General features: G+C 38.9%; 1 protein-coding gene across 6 annotated transcripts in view; it reads right to left on the reverse strand.

Annotated features, from left to right (window-relative positions):
• The window catches only part of ARHGAP21 (Rho GTPase activating protein 21), a 141,961-nt gene that overhangs the window by 46,268 nt on the left and 73,226 nt on the right, over positions 1–22,467 (reverse strand). For all 6 annotated transcript variants that reach the window (XM_049777744.1, XM_049777743.1, XM_049777746.1 and 3 more), the window contains 3 exons: positions 5,178–5,270; positions 3,498–3,576; positions 1,231–1,285 (listed from right to left, as the gene is read on the reverse strand). In XM_049777744.1, the coding sequence (XP_049633701.1) occupies positions 1,231–1,285; positions 3,498–3,576; positions 5,178–5,270 (227 nt within the window). The remainder of the gene's footprint in view (positions 1–1,230; positions 1,286–3,497; positions 3,577–5,177; positions 5,271–22,467) is intronic.

Consider the following 22,467-nt stretch of genomic DNA (forward strand, 5'->3'; position numbering starts at 1 on the left):
GCCGCTTTTAATTATACTGTTTTCTCTTGCTATACTGCAAAAATCAAGGTATTGTTTTCCAGTATAGAAGTTACATTTTGGGAGCCAGAATAGTACAGCAGTTAGAAGCTCTTGCTTACTATGCATACATTCGACTGAGGGTCTATCCCCAGCATCCTATAAGGTTCTTAGACAACTGCCAGGACTAACCCAGGTGCACCAGTGTTTGTGACCCAAAGCAAACAACAACAATAAAATTACATATTTTGAGGCTGGTGAGGTGGTGCTAGAAGGAAGGTCTGCCTTGCAAGCTCTAGCCAAGGAAGGACCACGATTCAATCCCCTGGTGTCACACATGGTCCCCCCAAGCCAGGAGCACTTAGCCAGGAGTAATCCCTGAGCATCAAATGGATGTGGCCCCAAAAACCAAAAAAAAAAAAAAAATTACATATTTTGTCATCTGTTTGCTTTTAGTAATATTTTAACTGAAAAGAGCTGAATGTATCACTCAATTTTCCTTGAAAAAAATATTAGACTAAATGTTAATGTTTCAACAATCTATTTTTATAAAATAGGGAAGGAAATATGTGGTCCATACCCGGCAATGCTCAGGGGACTATATGGGATGCCACATCCTACCCTTTCCCACAAGTGTCCCTTCCAGTCACCTTTTTTTTCTGGCATTTCCCCAGCTGGTGGAAGGTGGTGGTTTGGGGGAACACACAGTGGCACTCAGGGGACCACGCAATGCCAAGAATAGGGCTCTCACACCAACACTCAATGTCTTACTTCTCATGGAATGAGATGAACCAAACTGTTCGGTGAGTTGATGGACAATTAGTAATATTTATTGGAAAATTAGGAATTGGCCTTCACAAAACTCTGCCAATTACTTTTAAGATTCTCTTCCTGGGGATCTGTAATTATACCCTGAATCTTTCTAAGTTTTAGTCAAACCACTGCTTACTCTATGACATTTTGGGGACAGTGGTGGAGAACACTCCAGAAATCTCCTTCTAAATGGCAATCAAAAACTCACTATATACTCAAAAGAAATCCTTATGCTACCTATTCACAAAATAACAGACTATGGTCCTTTTCTGATAAGACAGAGAATTCCATCTTCTGTAAGTCAACCAGAAGTTTGTTGTTTCCCTAGAAATCTGTTTCTTCCATTTTCGTCCATCTTTAAAGGACTTTATTAACATCTATGATTGTAAAATAATTCAAGTCTGAATATGCAACACTTACCACTTGGAGAATATCTTCATCTTTTGGCATAACACTAAGTTCCAAAGTTGTATCACTGAAATAAAATACATACGCACTACTTTAGAAGAGTGAACACATAGAAGGCCTTTGGAAAATTGTTAACTTGGCATTATTTTAAAATTTGTTTATGGGTTTAAATATTCATCTCTTAACTCCCCTTTCATGTCACAATCATTAAAATGTAGTCACTCAGATATAAACAGGCTACTATGGAAATAGGAGCATTTACTGCCATGGGTCTGAGTTACTTCAATCAGTCAAGTCTTCCTGAGAATATCTTTCTAATTTAGAAATGTCAAGTGTATTACTAATAAAAATAAAAGTCTTGATACAAAGCTTATTTGTATCTATGCATTATTTATTTCATGTCATAGAACAAATTCTAATTTATTTTTACAGTAGATATTCTCAAAAATATTGAAGTTAAAAATACATTAACAGGGGGCCTACATGCAGGGACGCTGCCTTGCACACAGCTGACCCAGGTTCAATTCCTGACACTCTGTATGGTCCCCTGAGCTTGCCAGGAATGATTCCTGAGTGCAGGGCCAAGATGTTACAATGAGCACTGCTGGGTCTTGCCAATCAAAAAAACAAAAACTCACAGACAGGCTGCCCTAGGTTTAAAGAAAGTATACACTGGGCCGGGTCCTGCTATCTGAAATGTTTAGAAAGTTAAGAATAGGCCAGCCATCCCCAAAAGATGTCATTGCTAACCTAACCAGTATCAGACAGATTTTTACAACAATGCAATCAAAAGAATACAAAATCGTATAATTTACTGGTGGCTCACTTTGATAGACTTGAAGCTTCACTATCAGGTTCATAGATGCTGACAGGTCAGTAAATTCATAAGAACCATAGGCTCAAATCAATTTAACAGATAGGATATATAGACACTTGAATTTCAACATTTAGATTTAGTAGAAAATTCATACTGGTGCTTAGTTAAATTCTTCTGCAAAGATACATTTTTACATTAATACATTACAGAATCTCATGGCTTTAAAAGAAAATAACATTACCAAAATGATATTGTTTTTCCAATTATTTTAAATTGAAATTTTAAGACTCATTCTCCAAAAAAGTGGATTTTGAGAAAAACAAGGTTTTAAGTTATTGTTACATTTTAAAAAGAGAAATGCTAACAAATACACTAAAAGTCCTCAAAAATTGAGGCTTATAAAAGATACTGATATATTTGTAATGAGTTTAAGTATTACAAAGGAAAGAAAAATCTAAGAGGTGTAAATTCTTGGCCAATCCACATGACTCCTTATTACTTTTAAGATCAAAAAGGTATCAATGACAGTAATACTAAATACCAACATTAGCGGGAAGACTTAAAGACTAGCTTTTTCTAGGACTCATTAAATATTAAAACAGTACGGAGAATACTCTGACAACAATCAATCATAACCACATTACTTAATTTCAAAAAATGACAATGTACTAGGACATCAATGTGAACACTTTAGATGGTAATATGAATTGTTCTACAAACATAAGGATGAGATTTAAAAACAAAACTAAACTAAGCACAAATAAATTCAGGCAAATAAGAAAACCTGGATTGATTTACAGACAGGGTGTATTGTATGGTTTGCTCTAATCTAAAGCAATAAATAGTCCAATAGTTATTCTGAGAAGAATTTCTTTAAATTGTGATGAGCTAGAAATCAGACCTTAGACACAATACGGCCTAATTCTAACAAAAAATCCAACAAAACAACCCTGTGATTTTTAGTTCTTTCTTTATGATTTAAAACATTATTTTCAGTGTGTGATAGGAAAAAAACGCAGGGACAAATCGTTGCAGTGGTCACATTCCTCATTTTTTGTAGAATACAGGAAACCAAATGAATTAAAAGGAAACTTCTTATTCTCTTGATTAATCAAAATGAAGAAAACTGAGCCATATTACTATTCAAAAAAGCTATCTAAAAATAGCTATTCTCAGCAAAAATTTCATAATAAGTTCAATGTGTAATAATTTACATGCATAATATACAGTATATATGAGTATTAGACTCTGAAAGTTTTTTTTAATTCACTAACATGATGTATTAGCCACTGCAAAATCACTAAGCTTTCCTCAGAAAATCCATCTGAGCAACTCTGAAACGAATTATCCACTTTTAGAGAAAGTATCATCAATTCCTTACTGAAACACAAATATCGCATTAAGTCACCTTGGCTAAAAATCCCATCTTTGGTCAAAGCCAGTCACATCTCAAGAATCTTACCTGTTCTGAATTAAAGCAATTACTTGGGAATAGGTCTTTCCAATAACACTTTCACCATTGACTTTTATAATCCGGTCACCTTCAAAAAAAAAGGGGGGGGGGAGGAATTCCTTTAAAAAGTCACTTATGCTCTTGATTTCAAGATATATTACAAAGCTATAGTCCTCAAACAGTACGGTATTGGTATTAGAAACAACTATATAGGTCAGGGGTATAGTACAGGGAGAACACAGAGATATAAATCCATACATATATGGTCAATACAATCAATTTATAACAAGAAAATATATATTGGAGAATGAAACAGGCTCTTTAATAATTCTGGGAAAAATGAAAAAAAAATCATGTGCTAAATAGTAAAACTGAACCCATACATCCTTGAGGATGTGCAAAATATTATGGTGATCTTGGTGATCTTTCTTTCAATTAAAAATATTATAGACTGGGACCGAAGAGATAGCACAGTGGAAGGGCATTTGCCTTGCAAGCTGCCGACCCAGGTCCAACGTTGGTTTGAATTCCGGCAGCCCATGTGGTCCCCCATGCCTGCCAAAAGCAATTTCTGAGCCCAGAGCCAAGAGTAACCCCTAACCGCCACCAGGTGTGACCCCAAAACAAGCAAAAAATATTATATACCAAAAACAAGCAACTGTAACCATTACACTATAAACAACTTCCACACAGCCTAGGAAAGCATTATTAAAAACAGAAATGGGAGCCAGAGTGGTAGCACAGCAGTAAGGTATTTATTTGGCTTGTATGCTAGCTGACCCAGGATGGATCCAGTTTTGATCCCTGGCATCCCATATGGTCCCTCAAGCCTGCTAGAACTGATTTTTGAGTGCAGAGCCAGGAGTAACCCCTGAGTGCTGCTACATATGGCCCAAAAAACAAAACTAAAAAAAATGGGGGGGGGGGGAATTGATGGGGTCAGAGAGATAGTACAGTGAGCAGGGCATTTGCCTTCCATGTGGCTGGCCTGAGTCCAATCCCCAGAACCCTATCAGGTCCTCTGAGCTCTGCCAAGAGTGATCTCAGAACTCAGAGTCTGGAATAAGCCTTGAACATAGCTGGATGTGGGAAAGAAAGAGAAGAGAAGGGAAAGATAACTCAAAGGGTTGAGTACAAGCTTTGTAAGGGCCTTTGAAAGTCCACGTTCAATAACCAGCACTTCATGTTTCCCCTTGATACCCTGATAGTAACCTTGACCATGTCTGGGTATCCCACCATCCCTTGCCAAAGAAAACAGCAAAAACAAACCAATAAAATGATTGAAGATCTAAACATGCATTTTTCCAAAGACGATATATAAGGCCCACAGGTATAAAAAAAAAAATACGCTGACTATCATTTAAAAAAAAAGTGCAAGTGCTAGAAGATCAGATCAGGCACTAAGAACTCAAAGTTAGAAGATTATTTCAATTATGTCAACAGTAAATGCAATATGCATTTTCATATTGTATACTATTTTATCAAAAACAGCAACCACTATATAGGTTGTTTTTAAAAAGTTCATTCAGATGTTGCTTTCTAAGATATCTGAATTATAAACAAAAGGCACATATGTACCTTATAAATATATAAGTAATCATTTTTGTTAATAAGGAGTCAACTATGGAAGAATGAAGAAATAAAGAGAAATGGAAAGCTATTGTTCCAGAAAGCATGACCAGCCCCTACCTGTGCATAATCCGGCTTCAAACGCAGGGCCACCTTCCTTCACCTGTTTAACAAATATGGTGTCCATTGGCTCCAAGCGATTTCTTTGTTTCCCTGTGGAGAGAAAATGTTCCAGGCATGTTTTTACTTCAGAACATTTTATTAAAAAGCCAAAGTATTAGACAAGCAAAAACGTTTGTTAATGAAGTATTAAACACATATCCTAAATTTTTTTTTTCTTTTCTTTTCATTTTTTTGTTTTTTGTTTTTGGGTTAGCGCTCAGGGGTTACTCCTGGCTCCATGCTCAGAAATCACTCCTGGCATGCTCGGGGGACCATATGGGATACCAGGATTCGAACCAATGACCTTCTGCATGAAAGGCAAACACCTTACCTCCATGCTATCTCTCCGGCCCCAATATCCTAAATTTTGAAATGCCAAATTGTGAGGCATGCTTTTTTGTTCATTAATTAAAACTATTATTTTTTTTTTTTTTGGTTTTTGGGCCACACCCGGTAACGCTCAGGGGTTACTCCTGGCTATGCGCTCAGAAGTCGCTCCTGGCTTGGGGGACCATATGGGACGCCGGGGGATCGAACCGCGGTCCGTCTCCTAGGCTAGCGCAGGTAAGGCAGGCACCTTACCTCGAGCGCCACCGCCCGGCCCATAATTAAAACTATTATTATTTTAAATAGCACCTTTTTTTTTTTTCAAATAGCATTATCACCTCCACCACCACAAGTTGTTGGGTATGCAAAATGAAAAAACATTTATCTCAGAGCTAACTTCTGTAGCAAATATCTGCCAAAAAATAAGAGGAAAGTCAAGCTCTGAGAGAAAATAAACTCCCCAACATGGTACATCAGGGTAACATGGGTACACTCCTATGGCTTTTCAACACTATGCTAGGACTAACATAAAGACACAGACCTGCCTTTCCTTCCTTCCTTCCTTCCTTCCTTCCTTCCTTCCTTCCTTCCTTCCTTCCTTCCTTCCTTCCTTCCTTCCTTCCTTCCTTCCTTCCCTCCCTCCCTCCCTCCCTCCCTCCCTCCCTCCCTCCCTCCCTCCCTCCCTCCCTCCCTCCCTCCCTCTCTCTCTCTCTCTCTCTCTCTCTCTCTCTTTCTTTCTTTCTTTCTTTCTTTCTTTCTTTCTTTCTTTCTTTCTTTCTTTCTTTCTTTCTGGCCACACCCAGCAGTGCTCAGGGGTTACTCCTGGCTATCTTCTCAGAAGTAACTCCTAGCAGGCATGGGGACCATATGGGTCGCCGGGATTCAAACCAGCCACCTTAGGTCCTAGGTCGGCTGCTTTCAAGGCAAACACCTCTGTGCTATCTCTCTGGCCCCAGACACAGGCCTTTCTTTATGGATTCTGGTGCAAGAAGGGCACACCACCATGAAATAACACTGTAATGGAAGTAGAAGAAGTAAGAAGAAATGATCACAGAAAGGACAACCTTGTTGTGGCAATGAAGAAAGCACGAATAATCCCATAAGCCAATGATTTCATAAGGCATGGCCAACCTGCCATCTCATTAACATCAAGAGGGATGGGCAAAAAGAAAGGTTTCTGGTTTCCATCTTCTGTGTGAACAATTTTCTGAGTGATTTTATACACACTAAGGTTTGAGAACAGCAAACAATTTCAGTATCAGAGAAGTCAATGAAGCTGACAAAAGTTTTAAGATAAAATAGAAGCACCAGCTGCTGTGGACAATGTGCATGGGGGCCTGGATGAATTGATAAGACATAGGCCCAAGGATAATACAGTGGGTCAGGAATTCATCTTGCACAGCCGACCTGGGTTCAATCCCTGACAACCCACATAGTCCCTCTAGCCCACCCAGGAGTGATTCCGGAGAAAGCCGAGCAGTCAGATGTGGCCCCAAAACAAAACAAAACAAAAAAGATATAGATGGCAATTCTCAAAGTGTGATTCGCAAATAAACTAGAAGCATCAAGAAAGGTAGGGGAGCTGTCAGAAGTGGGAAATGTAGAATCTGTAAGTAGTGAGCCTTTCAAGCAGAATCCCAAAACAGACCTAGAGATACAGCATTAACATAGCACATATGTGTATGAAGTAATCTGACACTTGTTCAAGTATAGTGCTGGACAGAAAAATCAGTGTCTGTTAATAACTCATAATCATTGCCCTGGAAACTTAAATTATTTTTTTGGTCATGTGGTATTGCAAAGGCAGCTTCAAGTTTCTTCATAAACGACCATTTATCATCAGTATCACTGATGCCTTTAGCAGTGCTTACTGAAAAGAAAACCTTAAAAGCATCTTTTCCCAACTTTAAGCCAACTTTGTTCCCTTCCTTTTTTTACCAGTTGGTAGCCAAGATATCTGTTCCCTGCCTTATAATATCTTGGGGAATGTATGGAGAAATGGTGCTCTTATAATGCCAAATAGGTGTAGAGGAAATCACGGATTTGCAAAAGCCAATAGATACGCATCTAAACCCTGGCTTTGTCACTCGCTAGCCCAGCGGTAATTAAGTCAACTTAATTAAACAATTTTACTTTGAGTAATTATTTCTTTTTCTTCTCTGCTATAGAGATCATTATTCTATATTTGTAAACTCTTGAAGACATAATGAAACCCGTGAAAGCATTGCGTATAGCCTGTAATTGGTAATATCATCCCTCAGTTACTGTTTTCACTCTTCATAGTGTTCAATAAAATAAGGGCTAGTATCATATTTGTGGGTTTTCAATAATTAAAATATGAAGTGTAATAAAACAAATTTCCAAATATGCTATATTACTACATTTCTAAAATTATAATTCTACCCATCACTTAATTTTCAAATGGTTTGGAGAAAAGAATGAGCCAAGATACCCAGACATACCTATGACTTGAGAGATACAACAAAAAGCACAACATGCTGACTGTTGGATCAAGATAGGTGACGTACTTGTTCTATCCTAAAAAAATGTAATAAAAAGCTGGAGGGTTTAATTAAAGTTCACATCTAACGCTGGGAGCTTCATTGATCTTCACAAGCATTCATTACTCTGTACATCAAACTACATTTTTATTTGCTTACATGTTGGTTTAAGTCTCACTAAGAAGAGCCACAGGATTTTTGTTGTGTTCACTTATATTCATAAAACAGAACAATGCCAGGCAGAGACAGGCATTCTATAATTATTTAATTAATCTGCTTTTTATTGAGATTAATCTTCGTAAGTTCTCAAGAAATTTATTGTGATAATAATATTGCCGTGGTCTTGAGACAGAAAGGTTAAATAAGGATTTGAACCCAAATCTGAATACATATATAGTGTTTCATGCTTCAAAAGTAAGCAAGTAACTTATTTCTTTATATGCATTAATTATTTATTAAGTTATTACTTGTTAATTTATACATTTATAAAATATAAGTTTGGATATAATTTTAATATAAATACAAATTTATAAATTTATATGATTTAGTTTATTAATTATCTACAAGCATTAATGGTTATAAGTAGACAGTCAGCTTAATTAATTTCAAAGAGAACGTATTTTAAGAGAAAAACAGTTTCTTTTTAAATGTAAGAAATAGGCTTAATCAAATTAAGTGTAAATAAACCTAAACCCTCTGCAGCCAACCCCACTACTGGTATTTAAAAAAAAAAATGTCATTTTTCCCCCTTAGCTACAGATTTAGGTGTTGTTAATAACTTTTTGGTATCAAACTGTTGCTTTCATGGAATAAGCTTGAAAATAAGACACATTTTTCCTGAAAGTACAAATTATAAATGTAAAGGGCCACTAGTTGTTTCTGCAAAATTATAAGTTAGAAGAGTAACAATACAGAGATTTTCATGTAGACACATGTGGTCCAAAATAATTTGGTTTAAACTTCTAAAGGAAATGCTAACTTTGCAGAGTCTGTCATTATAGACTCAAATATTTGGTCATAGATACGTCTTTATTATATTATTACAGTATGACTAAAAACATACAAAGGATCATTCTTACAGCAAGACCTGTCACATCTGCTGAGAGTATATATATATTTTGGGGGGTGGGTGGGTTTTGGGCCACATCGGCAGCACTCAGGGGTTACTCCTGGCTTTGCATTCAAAAATCATTCTTGGCAGGTTTGGGGGACTATATGAGATGCTGGGGATCAAACCTGAATAGGCCGTGTATAAAGCAAACCATCTTTTTATAGGAATTTTGGGTGTTTGTGAAGTTAGCTTTTATTGCTTTGGCCACTTACTAACTTCCACTGTCCTTTAATAAATGGCTTTTAGTACTCACTAAACTTACCAACAATAATTCAATGACCCCATCCATAGATGGAGTGAGATAAACACTTTCCCCAAAGAAGACCCCAAAGACATCCCCCAAAGATGGCCAAAAAAAATATGATCAAGTGCTCATCCCTTCTAATTAGCAAAATGAAAATCAAAACATCATCTAATGACTATGAGAATGACACGTATAAAAAAAATTTGGAAATCGCCAATGCTGGAGGAAGAGAAGCACATTGTAGTAAGAAAAGACCCTTCATCAGCTACTAGTGAGAATGTTATCTGGTACAACCTCGATAAAAAACAATATGGTGATTTCTCGGAAAAAAAAAAAAAACAGGAATATCATGCCCCTATGATCCAGCAATACCACTGCTAGATATCTATCCCCAAATACAAAAAACATTCATTTGAAAGGATATATGCACACCTGTGTTCATTGTTATACTTAGTATAATAGACTAAGATATGAAAACAACCTAAAAGTCCATCTACAGATCAAAGAGTTATGGTATATGTACTCAATGGAATATTATGCAGCTCAAAGAAAGAACAACATCATGCAATTTGCAGCAACATGGATAGAACTGGAGGAGATCATGCTGAGTGAAGTCAGTCAGAAGAAAAGGGACAGATCCAGAATGATCCCTCCCCTGTATGGCACCTAAGATACACAACAAGGAAGCAACAAAGATCCAACATAACAAGGAACCAACACAAATAATTGAGCTGGTCAGAAGGAGGGAGATGATGCACTGGTGATGGGTATGTTGTTTGTTGGAAATGATCACTCTGGAAAATAACTAGGGACTGAAAGGAAGTAAAGTGATACGCGTGATACACCCCAGAGTAACGGTGTTGCAAATGGGAGGGGGTGAAAGGACAGGATGCCACAGAGGCAGCATGGAGGAAGGGTAGGACAAAAAGGTAACTGAGGGATCTGGTGGCAGAAAATGAACATTGATGAAGAGATGGATGTTGGAAAACTGTACGACTGAAACTCAACCATTTAACTTTTTAAACACTGTATGTCACATAGTGATTTAATAAAGAAAGTTAGAACCACACTCAACATAAAACCCAGTATTTGTAATATTGTAAACAAACAAAACCCCACAGCTTTTGTATTGTGGTCAGGTTTGGTTCCATTAGTCTGTTTTTGTGTGTGCCTTGTAAGGACCGTTATATTTCTCTTGAGAATACTGAATTTCTGAGTTTATATCCTCATTTACATTAGAAGCACGTGAGCAGTGGCACAAGCAGTAGGGTATTTGCCTTGCATACAATAACCTAGAATGGACCGTGGTTTGATTCCTCGGCATCCCATATGGTCCCTCAAGCCAGGAGCAACTTCTGAGCGCATATACTTAACCCTGAACGTAACCTGAACGTAACCCTGAACATATACGTAACCCCTGAACGGCACTGGGTGTGGCCCAAAAATAAATAAATAAATAAATAAATAAATAAGTAAATAAAGTGCATGAGTCTTGGGGCTGGAACAATAGTACAATAGTGTGCTTTCCTCACACACAGCTGACCCAAGTTCAATTCCTAGCATGGTCCCCTGAGCCTGCAAGAGTGATTGATTCCTAAGGAGTAATCCCTGAGCACTGCCAAGTGGGACAAACAAACAAACAACAAAACCTAAATGAGTCTCAATTCTGTTCCACTAGACTTCACAATTACTATCTTCCTCTACCACATTCTGCATTCTGCATACTTTTAAGTAGAGATCCCTGAAAAAAAGGAAAAAACAAGACTTCTATACAAATGACTCGGTATACAAAAAGCCCCATTTTCTGTCAAAAAGCATGCACATACTTTATATTATTGTAAATACAACAATTTGGGGAAAATAGGTTGTCTTAAAATGATATAAAATAAATAATAGATTATTATAAATGAATACATGATATGGATATAATTTATAATAATATAAATTAAAATAATAAAATACTCATCCAAATACTGGGTGAGTATTGAGGTAGATAAAATTTGTATTCTCCATATAGAATAGAATCTGGTCTTCTAACCAGATTATCTGCTCTAAAAAAAATCTCAGTTCTCCCATTTATTTTGATTTGCAATGTTTGGCATTTATTAAAAATTACTAGTTTTTTATTGAAAATTCGAATTTAATTGGGCATTCTGTATTTTTTTTTCCTGGCAACTGATCTCCAGGGACCTTAGACAAATGACCTGCTTGTGCTTCAGTTTGCCTGTTTAAGAATGAGGAGAATGGTAATTAGTCCTAATTGGCAAGGCTGCATCTAGGAATCAAAGAACACCATTAAAATCCCTACCAAGGGGCCTGAGAGAGGATACAAGGTTATAGTTCCCGAGCTCTGCCAGGAGTGATTCCCGAGCAGAACCCGGAGTCAGAACAGCACCACTGGGTGTGCGCCTCTGCCCTTACCCCTCAAATCTTACATAATAACCACTTGAAATAGGCGATTAAATGCCATTCCTCTGCTGGTTTAACGAGAAACACTGAGATTTGCGTACAGCGCAGTAAAGAAACTGAGAGATCACAGTACCTGTCATAGCTGAGACATACATAAACCTAACTCCCATTACACGAGAAGTCAAGGTGTCCGGGAACAAACACCACAGAAAGGCAAGCATTCCTAGGGCATTCAAGGGCTACAGGTTTGAACCCCTAAACCACTTGACATTCTGTGGGTTGCTGGATATAGTCCTGGATGGTCCCTAATCATGCTTGGGGCTGAGGAAAAAAGAAAGGAGGGCAGGGGAGAAGGGGAGAAACGGAGAAGAGGAAGGGAAGGGAGGGGACAGTAGAAGAGAGAAGAAAGGAGAGAGGAGAGGAGAGAAAAAGAGGGGAAGGGATGGGGAATGGAGGGAGAGGTGTGAGGAAGGGGAGAGGATATAAAGGAGAGGGGGAGTAAAAGAAAAGTATCTAGCACCTCAGAGGGCGCACCTGTCTTCAAAGCCCCTGGGCCCTAAATCCAGAAGCATTCCCAGGCTGTGGATGGTTTCTGGGCAGTTTTCACCCCTAATGTATTTCTTGGGAGAATGCCTAAGTTCTTGAACTTATATAATGGCAAAATTTATTATCTATTACATATCCAAAGCATTCAGAGTATTTTAAGAAACAAAACATGAACAATGCTAGTTCCAGAAAGACCAGATATGTTACTGTGGGCAAGAAAATTTTATTTCTCAGGCCGAGGAGACAGTTAAAAGAGGTGAGGTGCCTGCCTTGAATTTTTTTTGACCTGAAGAAACTTCCAGGCACCACATATGGACCTATGGTTCCCTAAGCACTGCCAAGTTTGAGTTCTGAGCACAGAGTCAGAAGTAAGTCTTAGAATACTGCTTACCCCAAAACAAAATCCAAGAAAAGAAAAATGTACTTATGAGATTTTTTTAAGTCATATATTTTTAAATACCACACCTCAATTTAAAAGCAAAACAACTGAAAATAATGTCTATCAAGTTCTCAAGCCTGTGAGTAACTTTTATCTATTTTTTTCCTGTGAGTAAATTTTAAAGAAGCCCAACTTCTTTTATAGACGGTTATTTTTCAAATATTGGTTGTATTGATTTATTTCATGTAATTTTATTTATTTCACCTTTGTGGTGAAATGCTGAAGAGAAGCATCACATCAAGAAAATAAAAGGCCCCAGATATTATATACATAAATTATTTATTATTTTGGTTTAAGGGCTATAGCTGGTAGTGCTCAGAGCTTAGTTCCAACTCTGCACTCAGAAATCTCTCCTGGCTGGGCTTGGGGGACCATATGAGGTGCTGAGAATCAAACCTAAGTTGGCTGCACGGAAATGTAGTACCTTCTAAACTATACTATCATTTCAATCCTGGTATTAAGCAGTTGTAGAAAATCAATTTAAGGGGCAAGAGTAATCGTTGAGTGGTAAGGCAAAGAGGCCAGGACTAAGTCCTGATAATCAGAGGGTGTGGCTCAAGAATAAAACAAAAAGAAAAATCAACTTCATAACATTAGAATGATCTATTTTTAATACCAAAAATGACTGAGACCACAATACTGTATACAGTTCAGTTCAGCCGCCTACCTCTTCAGCTCAGCCATGACTTGTGGACTGAGTTGAAGCACTGCCCCCTCCAGCAGGTGGCAGAAGATGTGCATTTGATTCGTGCATGTACTCTGAATCAAATAACCTGTATGACCCGAGTATAAGCCAAGTTCGGGTTTTCGGCACATATTTTGTACCCAAAAACTCAGATTATACTCGAGTATATATGGTACCTAAAGAACCCTAAATGGCAGGCAATTGTCTAGCTACAAAGCATCTCTTGTGTTTCCTCAAGAGTACCTCTTCTCTCCCAACCTTTTCCCTGGGTCAGATGGATATCCTCCTGCTGTTTTATTTTTTTTTTAAATCTTTGTGGATTCCTCCATACATATGCAATACGTTTACATAATGTGTTTTGTACAACACATTTGCTGCACATGGAGAATCCACAATGATTATCTATATCGTTGTAGATTCTCCATATATATGCAATGGATTTGTTCTATACAGTACCAGTAACCTGTCAAATGTCCCATTTGATTGCTCGACCTGCCTAAGAGAAAACCCAGAGATAGAAGGGAAATCTCCTCAATGCATAATACCACCAAATCCAGGCTCCTACTTTCTCTGGGCAGAGAGTAGGACTGTGGTACAAAGTAGGGGGAGGATGGCACCACAATGTTCAGATGGCAGAGATGGGGTGAAGATACATTTTTTTACTGTATTGTTTTTAATCAGAACTACTGCATGGTACATAGTTTTTAAACTGTTGAAAGAAGGTTTCTCTCTTTTTTAATTTTTTTTTTTTTGGAAGTTTGGCTTGCCAGTAGCACATGAAATTATCTTTTAACTAACAACAAAAACACATAGTCCAATATCAAAGTCCATAACTATCAGCTAATTTACAGAAAAGTCAATTCAAGAAAATGGGTATGGCAGATTATTTATTGGGTGCATTTTTCCTTTGGTAAGGACAGAGGCATACATTTTTTAAAAAGGCACAGAGCCTGGGGATGTGACTTGACAGCGAACACAAGCTTCATATCACAAGACCCTCCAAGGCACCACTGGATATTTCTCTTCTCCACTCCATACACCCATACACACACACACACACACACACACACACACATTGTGCTTCCAAATTTCCACTTCAGATGCTTTCAATTCCTGAGAGAGAATATTAAAATGAGTCACAGGCCAGTCCCACCACCTGCTGTAAACCCTGCCCACCATGGTTAGAGAGTGCTTGAGATTTTTGCTTTATTGCCCATCCCCCCTCCTCCCCAGTTGTAAATGGGGGAGGGGAGTAGACAGCCAGGTGGACTGCAGTCTATTTTGAATTGCTAACTAGTTTTGCAGAGCTGTGTGTGTGTCTGTGTGTGTGTGTGTGTGTGTGTGTGTGTGTCTGTGTCTGTGTCTGTGTGTGTACTAGGGCTAGTTCTTAACATCTTACACTGGAAGCTAGGAGGAAAAAATACTTATGTACAGTTATCTTTTTTTAATTTATTTTATTTTATTTTTATTTTTTTGGTTTTTGGGTCACATCCTGCAGCACTCAGGGATTACTCCTGATTCTATACTCAGAAATCACTCTTGGCAGGCTCCAGGGGACCATATGCGATGCTGGGATTCGAGCCACTGTCCTGCATGCAAGGCAAACGCCTTACCTCCATGCTATCTCTCCAGCATTCTTAAGGAAACGTACTTAAGATGCATGTTCATCCTTCCTTACCCTCCCCTATTTATTTTTTTAAAATCAAATGTTATTTGTGTCAGAAAGAAATTGCTGTCATTGTCATCTTTAAACTTTAAAATAAAATTGAGAAAGGAAGAGAAAAAAAAAAAAAAGAGAGTCGCAGGACTGCCACTCTGACCATTATCAGGAGCTTCAGATCCCAAAGTCAAACCATCTCTGGCCCCTGATAGCAGAATCCCATCAGGCTGCAATAGCTTTTCTATAAGAAGCAAACACAGCCTCAGCTCAAATACAATTCAAGTCCTATCAAACAGAGCAGAGAGCAATACCCAAAGAAATGGCATATTAAAAAAAAAAAAAACACACACACACCAGATCATGTTCTAATTTAACAGTGATCAACTTCCTTCCTTATAATCTAATTTATTTCATTCTCTCTTTTTTTTTTTTCTCCTGGTACACTGTAGAAAATGGTCAGCTTATTCATTCCTAAAGCTCAGTTTATTACTTGGTATTTTTTTAAACTTTATTTAATGACTGATTGATTGATTGGTTTTTTGGGCCACACCCGGCAGCACTCAGGGGTTACTCCTGGCTCTGCACTCAGATATCGCACCTGGCAGGCTGGGGGGACCTTATGGGATGGCCAGAATCAAACTGGTTCCTTCCTGGGTCAGCTGCTTGCAAAGCAAATTCCCTATTGATGTGCTAGCTCTCCAGGCCCATTATTTGGTCTGTTTTGAGGCCACATTTGTTCAGAGGCTAATTCCAACTTGGCACTGAAGGGCAAGCCTGGTAGTGCTGGGGGACTTTGTGATACCAGGAATTGAACCTAAGTTTCCACATGCTAAACTTATGGAAAACTAAACTTCTAGCCTCTGTGCTCTCTCTGCAGTGCCCCCTAAGATACCTGGAAGCAAATCTCAGTATCATTTTTAAGCCATTCATAAGGATCAAGTGTTTTGGTATGCATCACTAACAAACAGGCCTTTAATTTTAATTATAAGCATAGTAACAACAACAAAAACAAAAACCCATCCATGGGTTTTATCCATTCATAATATACAGTATTATGTATGGTGTTGCAGATAAGACACAATGTAAGACAAAACTCCAGAGGGGCTGAAGAGAGAACATAGCTAAAGGAACTGAGAGTACAAGCTTCAGATGGGGAAGAGGGAAGGTGCCCACACACACAGGTTCAATGCCTGGTACGCATAGGGGCAACCTAGAGCACAAAATTTGGAGTCATCCCTCCCCAAATAAACAATGACAATAAAACCCACACCCAATCCTATAGCATCCTTAATGCTGAAAAAATAAAAAGAGCACTTTATCAGGACATGGCCATTTAACAGAAAATACATGCCATCAATAAGGAAGGTTTCCCACAAAAAATTAACATAATTCTAAATTAAGCCCCCCTTCTCTGATGCATTCAAATTCAATAAGTCAATATATGCATGAGAACATGCCCTGTTTGAAAATTGCAGTATTTACTGACAACTAATTCAAATGACAGCCCCAGGAAGTGTTGACAGTCTAAGATACATTTAGGAACAAAAATTGTACTATAAGTGAGCTCCACAATAACCCTTCACTAAAACCAAGAACATGATACCACTTAAAAGTAATTCTTTTTGTGACTGAACACCAACTACAAACATGTGTATAATCATGGTACTTAACTAAAGATATTATTTTTAAAAAAATGAAAATGAGGGCCCGGAGACATAGCACAGCAGTGTTTGCCTTTCAAGCATCCAATCCAGGACCAAAGGTGGTTGGTTCGAATCCTGGTGTCCCACATGGTCCCCCGTGCCTGCCGGGAGCTATTTCTGAGCAGATAGCCAGGAGTAACCCCTGAGCACCGCCGGGTGTGACCCAAAAACCAAAAACCAAAAACCAAAAAAAAAAAAAAAGGAAATTAAATGTTTATTTATGTTATGGTTAATGTCAAACAGTATATACACATACTAATTTCTAATGATTTAGTTCTGAAATTTACATCTCTGTAATGTAATATTATTTCAGTACAAAAAAACTAGAAGTCAAACAAAACAAAAAATAATTTAAGTACAGTACCACTAGGTGTCAGACATGAGCCAATATTTTTTGGCATCGTAAAACTTTCAAGGCAAAACAAGGGAATGGTGTTATTCATTCAATAAACATTTACTGAGTTCTCACAATGTGTCAGGCACTGATTATTCCCTAAGGAACAAAACAGACCTGGATCGATCCTCTGAGTATTTGACCTTTATGCAGCATCTTTTTTCTCTCTTGTTCTAAAGTTTCAGGAATTTCACCAATTATGAATCACACATCTAGATTCACAGTCTTGTTATTCGTGTTATACTAGATTTTTAACTTCTCTTCAAAGAAAAAAAATAGAGGCTGAAAAGATATCATAGAGGTAGGGCATTTGTGGCTGACCCAGGTCGGAGTGCAGAGCCAAGAGTAACCCCCCCTGAGTGCCACCAAGTGTGGCCCAAAACAAAACAAAAACAAACAAAAAAGGAAAGTAAGTTTTAATCACAAGCAACTAAATTCCCATCTCTGACTTTCATCACTCAATTTCCATAATTTATAAAACTTCTTCCTCAGTTTTATCAAGGACTTCCATTCCTTTTTTCACTCTATATCTTTCGAAGCTGGTCCATTATCCCCCTAGAAATCACTTTCATATGAAGACAACAGTGGATTAATATTTAACAAAATTTCTCCAGCAACCTCAACTTTCTTTCACCCTTGACCTTGGAAAGCATTCAACATGCCAATCTCCAACTTGGCAAAATCCAACCTTGGGCCTGGCTTGACTCTTGGAATTCAGCAGAATAAAATGGCACAAACCTTTGATTTATAGTCTTAAAGTTCAGCTTAATGCTTGATATTGCTCACTAGAGGATTTCAAGACCCATTCCCTCGAGGCGGTCATTTCAAAAGTCTAAAGCCTTGAACCTGTCATTCTGCTCTGAGTCTCTAATACAGTTTGAAGACTTGTTTGTTATTGCTTCATCTCCAGTGCGGGATTCTGTTTTCCATCTGCGCTCATCCACCCTCACATGCTTCTGCCTGGCTCAGGTGTCAGTATTTAGAAAGGTTGAAGTGTTGGCCTTCTTCACAAGATCTGGCTCCCCTAATGGTATCTTTTCACATGTAACATGTTCATTTCTCAAGTCTTCCTGCTGGACCTTCCACTTGGAAGTTTTCCAAAACATACAAGAACAACAAAATTTATTTTGATCCTTTCACAAAGCTACCATATTGTGTTCTCTAACCCTTGGTTATTTTCATACACTTTAACAACTGTTTTTACTCACGTAATCTTTATTTAGCTCTAATTAAGGCTTCTCAAACAAATGAGAAGTGACAAATTATCTCAGAGGGTGCAAAGCCCACCCCCCATTCCACCTACCCACACACCCAAACACACACATCGATGTTTCTACATTCTGGGCTTTGCCTTCTTCCTCCTTATCCCTGTCAAGATTTCTACCAGTTTATTTGGCCTTAGCAAACAGCAATCTCTTTAAGGCCCATCCTAATGATGGATTGGCCACACCCGCTTTTAAACTCTCATTTTCCCCCTGCCAGTGGAAATGTTGTCCTGTTCAACTCCTACAGAAAACAGTATGAAGGGTTCTCAGAAAGTTAAGAATAGAACTGGACGCGACCCAGGAACGCCAGATCTCAGTAACTACCTCACAAGCCAGTAATTCACCTTGTTGTCTACTTCCAGGAAACAAAAGTGTCTGTTCAAAAGGGCATACGAACACCATTACTCATTGCAGCACTTAGCATGATAGCTAGGTTGTGGAATCAAACTAGGTGCTCATCAAAAGGAGAGTGGATAAGGAAATGGGCTATATATATACACAATGGAATATTATGCAGCTTCCAGAACAAAAAGATAGCATGGAATTCACTCTTAACTTCAATGGGAATGGAAGAAATCATATCAAATGAAGTAAGGGCCTGTGGCACATCAGTGGTTCAGGGTTATATGCATGTATCTGAACTAGAGTCAACAACACTGGAAGCCTGAGATGAGACTCAAAGTGTGACAATTAAGCTTAAAAGGTGTCTGTTGAGGAGACAGGTGGGGGTATCCTATATGATCCCCCCAACACTACACTAGGAGTGATTTTGAGTACAGAGCCAGGAGTAAGCACCTAAATACTGCTGAGTATGGCCAGAAAACTTGAACATACATAGACAGACAGACAGACAGACAGACAAGCATACCATACAGGATGCTCAACCTAAGAACTTTCCTGGAAGAGAAATGGTTGAACATCATCACTGCACAACTATTCACGCAGTTGGACTTACATAATACATTTACTAGACTAAAGTATATAATTACCAGAGTAAATACACATTACTGTGTTTATAATGTGTTTGTACATGTATATAAAATGTGAATACATGCACTATCTTGGGTTTTAAGAAAAATAATAATCAAAATCCTGCTTGCATTTTGTTTAAGACACAAAGATATATCATAATAAGCAATCTGGGGCCAGAGAGATAGTACAGTGGTAGGGCGTTTGCCTTGCATGCGGCCAACCTGGGAAGAACCCAGGTTCGATTTCCGATACACATATGGTCCCCCAGCCTGCCAGGAGTGATTTTTGAGTGCAGAACTTGGAGTAACCCCAGAGCACCACTAGGTGTGGCCCAGACACTAATCAATCAATTAATAAATTAAGTTTAAAAAAAAAAGAAATAAGCAATCTGAAGGATTAGAGACAGTACCTATGTTACATTACTTGCCTCACAGGCAGCCAACTCTGATCCAATCCCACTATCAGATATGGTCTCCGGAATACCTGGTCAAGAAGCGACCCCTGAAACAGAGCTGGGAGTAGTCCCTGAGCACCAATAGGTGAACCCTAAAACCTGACACCTGAACAAGAGTGACCCCTGAGCACAGAGCCAAGTGTAGCCACTAAGCACCAATAGGTAGGACCCCAAAGCTCAAAAAAGGAGAGATGGATGAGGCTGGAGAGAAAGTACAACTCTGAGCATTTTGCCTTGTATGCAACCAACCCCATTATCCCATATGGTTCTCTAAGCACTGTTGGGAGTAATTCCTGAGTGCAGAACCATGGGTAACTCCAGGAACATTGGTGGGTATGCACAGAAACACCCTCCCCCCCAATAAAGGAGGAGGGAAGGAGAGCAGGGAGGGTAAGCAGTAAATGTGGCAAGGCTCCTGAGAGACAGGAAAGGAAAAGGAGAGTGGAAGGCAGGGCTGTAACTCTCTGAAGCTGGAGACCAGGAAAGTCCTCAGAGGTGACTTTTCCAATAGATCGTAAAGGAAGGGTGTGGGAAATCACAGAGCTGTCTCAGCAGCAAGTCTGGCAGTGACTCAACAAATGTTTTCTAAGTAGAGGAATTAAAAAACAAACAACAAACAAAAAAATAAAATCCAACAGGAATTGTATTTCTAGAGTTCACATATTTAGCGTGCATGTGCAAATATTTTTATTCTGGTCTGATGCCAAAGATGAAAAGGTTATTTGTTAAAACATCAGCAGGGATCATAACTGCTCCAGTTCTGCTTTTGTCAACTGAATCTATGAACCGCATGCTGTGAGTACAGGCTAGAGGGTGGGGGGCATTCAGGGAGAGAAACTGACTCTTGTGACAGTGGGATCTGCTACCACCAGGCCTGTGGAGGAACAGTTAGACAGAGAGTTCGGGCATGTAGGGTGTTGCTGAAACCACATGTTCTCTAGAAAAGCTGAGCCAGTGGGCAGTATAGATCATAGTGTAGTGGACTACACTGCCCACTGATGCCCAACCACCACATGCCTGGCCACGCCTTCACAGTCCCACCTGTTCAGGAACTCCAGCCCTGTCTCTCAATTAGATTCTGGAGCCAGAGAGGTGGCGCTAGAGGTAAAGTGTCTGCCTTGCAAGCGCTAGCGTAGGACAGACTGTGATTCGATCCCCCAGCGTCCCATATGGTCCCACCAAGCCAGGAGCGATTTCTGAGCGCAGAGCCAGGAGTAACCCCTGAGCGTCAAAAAAAAAAAAAAAAAGACAGCATTAAGAACCCTAGATTCTGAGAAGGGCGTAAGACACCTCCTGAACCTCTTCCTAAGTCCCATTTCTTTTCAGGACTGCTTGAGGCAGTGTGACTTTTAAATTCTTAAACTAAGTTCCTAAAAACTGGCCTGCCTGTTTATTTAATCCAAAGTCTTGTATTATAAACTGCCACAAAATATGGTTTCTCTGAAGACTTAAATTGAAGTTAAGATATGGGGGAAGGAAAGAGAAGTGGGGGGTGGGGTGAAGGGTAAGGGGGTGGGGAATGGGATGATGAGGTGGTGATGCTCGACCAATGGGGCTGGGTGATTTGGGGCAATGCAAGTTATTCATAACCTGCTGAAAGTCACAAGGGAAGTCATCCAGTGGAACTTGAGCCACACCAGGGCCATGCCTGACAGTGTTTAGAGGGCCATAAGATGTCCAAGATTGAATATGGGGCTTAGTATGTACCTGGACCCCTCTCTTGACTTCTAAATTATCCCCTCAATTTATTAACCTTGAGTTACCCCTCAATTTTCACCACCACATCTTCTACAAAAAGTCTAGGGTGCCATGTTTTTGTTATTGCTGTCCCAGTTGGCAAACTTAAATCTGAAGTCATTGATATTGTATCTTGCAGACAGAGGGGGAAGAAAAAGGAAAGTCAGAAGAAACCAATTTTCTCCCAGTGCAGCAGAGGCAAAGGCTCTCAGAGGCTAGATTCTGCCACATTATAATAATCACTTATTTCAGAATCCAGAGCAGAGAAAAGAACATTTACTCAAAAAATATTGAGCTACTACTAAGCCATTAGTACTGATGAAGCACTAGAAAAATTAGTGGCCAATGAAATGACTCCACATGCTTTGTAAAAATCTAGCATGCATAAAACTGAGTTTAACCCCCAACCCTGATTGCTATGTGCCTCCTGCACCCCAACTCTACCAGATGTGATCCCGGTGCAGAGTCAGAAGTTCAGGGGCTGATAATCACCCTGGTCACTGTTCCCCACAGCAATACTAGGTGTGACCACATCAAAAAAAAAAAAAAAAGGTGGCCTTCAATGATCTCCACACTTAAAAGTAATAGATAATTTCTTTTGATAATCATAATGAATACTCTATGTCTGAATGTTGTTGGACTTGGTATATCTGATGAATAATCTTTGATGAGGCTATAATTACCCCCTTCATTTCCTCTGATCAGATCTGCATTTTCAGTATCTTCCTCACAGGAACAGGTGAAATTAGAAAACAGGAAGTCTCTCCTTGCATACCCTCTGGCATAAACAAACCCTCTGGA

Source organism: Suncus etruscus, chromosome 7 (assembly GCF_024139225.1).
Source record: "Suncus etruscus isolate mSunEtr1 chromosome 7, mSunEtr1.pri.cur, whole genome shotgun sequence".
In the NCBI taxonomy this organism is placed as follows: domain Eukaryota; kingdom Metazoa; phylum Chordata; class Mammalia; order Eulipotyphla; family Soricidae; genus Suncus; species Suncus etruscus.